This window comes from Azolla caroliniana, unplaced genomic scaffold, assembly GCF_043228905.1.
Source record: "Azolla caroliniana isolate FFs.n. ecotype wild unplaced genomic scaffold, voAzoCaro1.0.p SCAF_6, whole genome shotgun sequence".
NCBI lineage: Eukaryota > Viridiplantae > Streptophyta > Polypodiopsida > Salviniales > Salviniaceae > Azolla > Azolla caroliniana.
In genome coordinates this window covers 14370474-14375856 of record NW_028230441.1, presented here as the reverse complement: position 1 = coordinate 14375856, position 5383 = coordinate 14370474, and the positions used below count along the sequence as shown (strand labels likewise).

The following is a 5383-nucleotide window of genomic DNA, read 5'->3' as shown; positions in this document are numbered from 1 at the left end:
AAGGAAAGAGGGGGATTTGAGGAGGAGCAAAAGTAAAGAAGGAAAGAAAGAGCCCAAAATCCAGAACACACACACACACACACACACACACACACACACACACACACACACACACACACTCTCTCTCTCTCTCTCTCTCTCTCTCTCCGACAAACCCACAAATTTGACTCTCTGTCTCTCTCTCTTTCTCTCAATGTATGTATGTATGTATGTATGTATGTATATATCTCTCTCTCTAACATCAGTGACTACCATCAGACAGACAGACAGAGGACCCCTCCCTCCCTCCTCCCCTCCCCCGGCCTTCTCTGTGAATTCTTCAGTAAACCCTACTACTTCTTGAAGAAAAAACAGAGTCCCACAAATCCCCCACTATTTCCCCTTTTTCTTATTGCTCGATTTAGTCTCATTATATGTAAAGAAATCCCTCTTTTTCTGTGTTCTCCCTATTCTCGATCTGCAGAGTTTCTTTTCTCTCTCTTCCTCTTCACTCTCACTCTCACTCTCACGCCCTTTTGAATGTTTCCTGCTAGTTTTTCTAAAGTCCTTTCCAGAGCAGCTTCATCATGAGAGCAGGTATGTCACATCATGACATTATTTATGCGATACTATCTATACTATGGAAATTTCAATTTGATTTTGTTTCCTGCTTTAAAGAACGAATTGCTCCGCTTTCGTAATCTAAGCTCAGATGTGCATTCCTTCATGTGAAGAGTTAACAATCTTTAGACTGTTTTCTATTATTCTTTCCAGCATTAGATAATTATATAGATCTAGATGTGAATTATTATTAGCAGCAAAGAGAAATGGAAAATGGGTTGCCTTTTTGTGAAGATCAAGACAGATCAAGTCAAAATTATATGCCGTTTCTGTGTAGTAAAAGCAAAAGAAATTCACATCAAAGTATATGTGCACATCTGCGAACCAGAGTTCTGGAGCTCAATTCTCACCATGGCCAAATTTGTCCTATATAAGGAGAGAGAGTGAGAAAGTAAGCTTTTTGCAAAGTGTACTACCTTTAATGAAAACTTATTAGTGAAAATGACAGGCTATATACTACTTGGAATTAATTGTGGATGCACCTAGTGAGCCAAAATGTTGAACTTTCACGTTTAAAAATATGTTATAGTGAAAGCGAAATCCGAAATACATTTAAATGTCTGGCAAAATTGTACAGAAATCATGGTGTTTTCTCACACCTGAAAAGGAAACAATTCCTGAACTTCAGTGGCTTGATAATAGAAATGAGATTAAGTTTATGGAAAATCTCCATCTTCCTTTGATTAGACATATGCTAGATTCCATAGCAGCTCCAAGATGCATGGTCATAAGCTACATATACATCTTTCTTCATCCCTGACGTGTCTATACATGCATGTGTCTATACCATACTCATGGTGACATCAGATTCAAAACACAATGGATACCAACTTGATCTCCTAATCATGGGATTAATATAAATCAATCTATGTTCAAAGAAAATAAGCAAAGAGGAGAACACTCCTACCTACCAATCCTCATCCCTACTACATGCGGATTGCCCATCACATGATCATTGGTTCGATAATGAAAGCGAGGCAATCCATTCATTTACTGATTGGAGAGAAAGAAGGCATGTAAGAGGGTATCTATCATTGTATATATATCCCTAAATCCTAGGAAATGTGTATGGTCAATGTTGATTGACCTATCCCAAACCTTTGACTGCTAAATTTCTGCTTCCCACTTTAGCTTAGGTTCTTGTATATGGTCTTAATGGAAATCAATGTACTCTGTAGTCTAATACACTTAATCAAACGTTTGCAGGAAGGCATCCAAAAGATAAAGAAGGCTCACCTAGGCATGGGCGAGAGAGAATCCATCACATAACATCGCCAGGTCCTTTTTCTTGGTTAATTTATTCCTCATGCACTATCTTTAAATTTAGACATTTTTGTATGTGTTTGTTTTTGTTGTTTTCAGGTATACCACTGGATGGAAAAAGCCTTGCAAGCTCGAGCCGGATTGGTGCATCCCCCAAGAGGCGTTCTTCTGGTTCTTTGCTTAGTCCCAGTGGAAATGGGGTTAAAGAGTTCTTGAAGAAGTTTACAGATAGTGAAGCTTTTAGTGTTGCCTTGAAAAATTGGCTTGAACACAATCCCACTCTTCAAGAACAAAACCAACCACCTTTTCAAATAGATGAACTGAGGCAATTTGATTTTGCATTGGAGAGTGTCAAATTTCAGCAGCTTCTTCGGATGCCCTATCTTTCCTCATCAACTGGAGCTTCCATTGAAGTTGAGACATGTCTTGGTGTTGAAGACTTCTTGCATGCAAGTGCGCAAGGGTTATGGGAGACATTCTGGAAATGCGAGGACCCATTTCCTTTCTTTATCACTGGGTCTCATGGTTTCGGCTCAAACCATGCTTATGGCGAGAAAATGGGTTCTTCACGGCATGTTAAAGGACCCCATTGTGTTGCCTTAGTAGGAAAAAGTACTAAAGGATCTTATGCATTGTGGGAGCATATATTAGAGTTTGTGCTGTTGAAACCTGATCTTGGAAATGATCCTTTGCAGCAGGAAGGTCATATCCCCTCTCATGAAACTGTATCTCAAGCTATATTCTATGCACTTCACATGCTCTTATCGCGAAGAATGGCTAATGGAAAATCAGCTATTGTGAAGAATCCAGATGTCGCTCATGTTTTGCTTGTCAATTCTCAATATGGTAGTGTGGTGAGAGTAGAAGGTAATGTAAGTGAATTAGATACAAGTTCTACAAAAGTATATGAAGCTGCAGCCTCTTGGATACAGGACCAAGCACATGTTAGGGTTTCTACTACTGAGCGAGTATGGAATAGGTTTGGTAATGCGAATTGGGGTGATTATGGAGCTCTTCAACTCTTGCTTGCTACGTTTTATAGTATAGGACAATGCAAAGGGACACCGAAGAAACCGATTGCTGAGTTGGCAGCCGAACATAAGGCTCGGATACAACAGAAGTGCCTCGAACGTAGAAGATTGGAAGGACATGAAAATGGCACTGATATGGTAGTCGCTGCTCATCCTAATAGAAGTCATGGTGAGATTGTGGAGATTGAAGAGGAGATCGAGCCAGATGTTGTAAAGCAGCTAGAAAGAATGAAACTTGAACCAGGGGCTGTGTTATGGCTTGAGGATTCACGTTGGCAAAGAGGCTTCAAAATACTTGAATACTCTGGTGATTCTAGAAAGCTGATAGTTTACACTGGCGTTGCATTGGAGGAGGAAAACAAGCTTTTGAATGTGTATGTAGGAGCTCATCCTTCCCAACAAGAATCTTCCTGGGATTACATGGGCACATGGTATCAGGTGCAAAGACAAACACGTGTTTTAAATGTAATGAAACAAAGAGGAATATCTAGTAAATATCTACCCCAGCTTGTGGCATCAGGACGGATTATACACTCAGGCACGTGCACAAAACAAAGTCCTGGAGGAAGATGTGGTCATCCGTGGTGTGGAACACCCATTCTTGTGACCTCGCCTGTAGGGGAATCGTTAGATATTGTTGTTCAAAAGCATGGATTTTTTACTCCAGAAGAAGCACTTAGATGTTGCCGCGATTGCCTCTCGGGTCTACGAAGTGCCACATCAGCCGGTATTCAACATGGAGATATAACCCCTGAGCATATAGTACGTGTTACTGGAGCTGATAGAGAGAATTATCATGTACTAGTAGAGTGGGGTCATGCTATCCTCGAAGATCGAGATAGCCCTGGGATTAGTCTACGATTCTCTTCTACTTACGCGCTACAAGATGGTAAACTTTGTCCCGCATCAGACGCCGAGAGTCTAGTTTATTTGCTTTATTTTTTATGTGGTGGAAATACACCTCAATTTGATAGCATTGAGTCTGCATTGCAATGGAGAGAGAGATCTTGGGCTCGGAGAACAATTCAGCAACAATTAGGTGAGATCTCTGCGGTATTAAAAGCGTTTGCTGATTATGTTGATAGTCTTTGTGGAACCCCATATCCGGTGGATTATGATATATGGTTGAGAAGATTGAATAGAGCTCTTCATGATGAAGACTCTGGGAAAAGAGTCGAACACCTTCCGATGCTAATGGCAATGAATAGAGTAATAGATGATGTGGCTGAATCTTCCGGAACATCCGGAGCTTCCCTCGACTGAAAAAGACATGTGGTGTGTTATAATCAGTGATCATCAATAAAAGGGAAGTTTTTCAACAGTAGTGAAGAGAGACTTAGGATCTCCTTGACATGAGATGTGCATAACTATAATTTGTTTTTCTTTTCTCCTCTGGAATAATTCCTTCCATGTAAAAGTGGGTTGTCCTTTTTTGTTCAGCAGGAAATCCTGCTTATTATTTACTTTATGTTCTTTCTTCATTCATTCATTCATTTATCTTTTTTGCTACTTTGAAGAGCAGCTTTTCTATATATGGTTAAGACAACACATACACATGCCTTTGATGGATGGAAATTGTTCCATTTTGTGGTCTAAATCTCTTACGTATATAAAACAGGCACACAGACGTACTAGCACTCCCAAGAAATTTATAAAGCTTATGTGACCACCAAAGATCAAACAGCAGAAAAATCCAAAGATTCTCTTGGGTTGATTTTTTCATGTTCTTGGAAACCACCAATGTAAAAAATGTAATCCATGGTATGCTGAACTTAAAAGAGAGTATCTGGTTAGAGAAAGGTACATTATTTCGCTGAAGTACGTATGTACGAAGGTAGAGGTCATCTAGGAAAGTGTAGTGTGTATTGTTGCAACACAAACATGGCATCTACTTGCTTGATGTTGATACTATGTATGTGTCCCATTGTTGTATGCATTCGTCACTTCCCTTGTTTCATCTCATCTACCATAAATTTCTTTTTCATTACATTAATTCCCCACCCTCCTCTAGTACCACACCATCTATACTACTCTGATCAATTAACTCTCCCACTGCTTTCTCACCAGATGTAACAATATCGATTCTATCCATTTGAATATACACATCTACTCGCACACAATCTACACACACATCTATTCACTATTGTTTATCTGGATCATGGTTGCAATATATGTAACATACCATAGCGAACAATATGTATGCTACTCTCTCTCAGGTACTTTTAATTAAGGTGGAATTGGTTGAATGCATTGAAATACTTGAATATGTTGAATACTTCGGACGTTTAATTATGAAGATCTAAGTGCCTATTTTGACATGTGCTTTTCACAATTGGCAATCAGCACATTCAATTACAAGGCACATTATTTAAAGAAGTGTGGCTCGAGGATAATATATGGTAATCTATGTTTCAATAGAGATGATATACATAATTTAAAATGGAGGAGACACGAAGGGAAAACATAATTGAACGTTTTAATGGAAACAC

The 5383-nt window shown here is 39.3% G+C and overlaps 1 protein-coding gene across 1 annotated transcript; it reads left to right on the top strand.

The window, feature by feature from the left end:
* Positions 1-287: 287 nt before the first annotated feature.
* On the top strand, positions 288-4375 carry LOC147863172 (Protein kinase superfamily protein). Its single transcript, XM_087321092.1, has 3 exons — positions 288-576; positions 1807-1878; positions 1963-4375. The coding sequence occupies exons 1-3, from the start codon at positions 567-569 to the stop codon at positions 4155-4157; spliced, it is 2277 nt and encodes a 758-aa protein (XP_087177218.1). The 5' UTR covers positions 288-566; the 3' UTR covers positions 4158-4375.
* The last annotated feature ends 1008 nt before the right edge of the window (positions 4376-5383 follow it).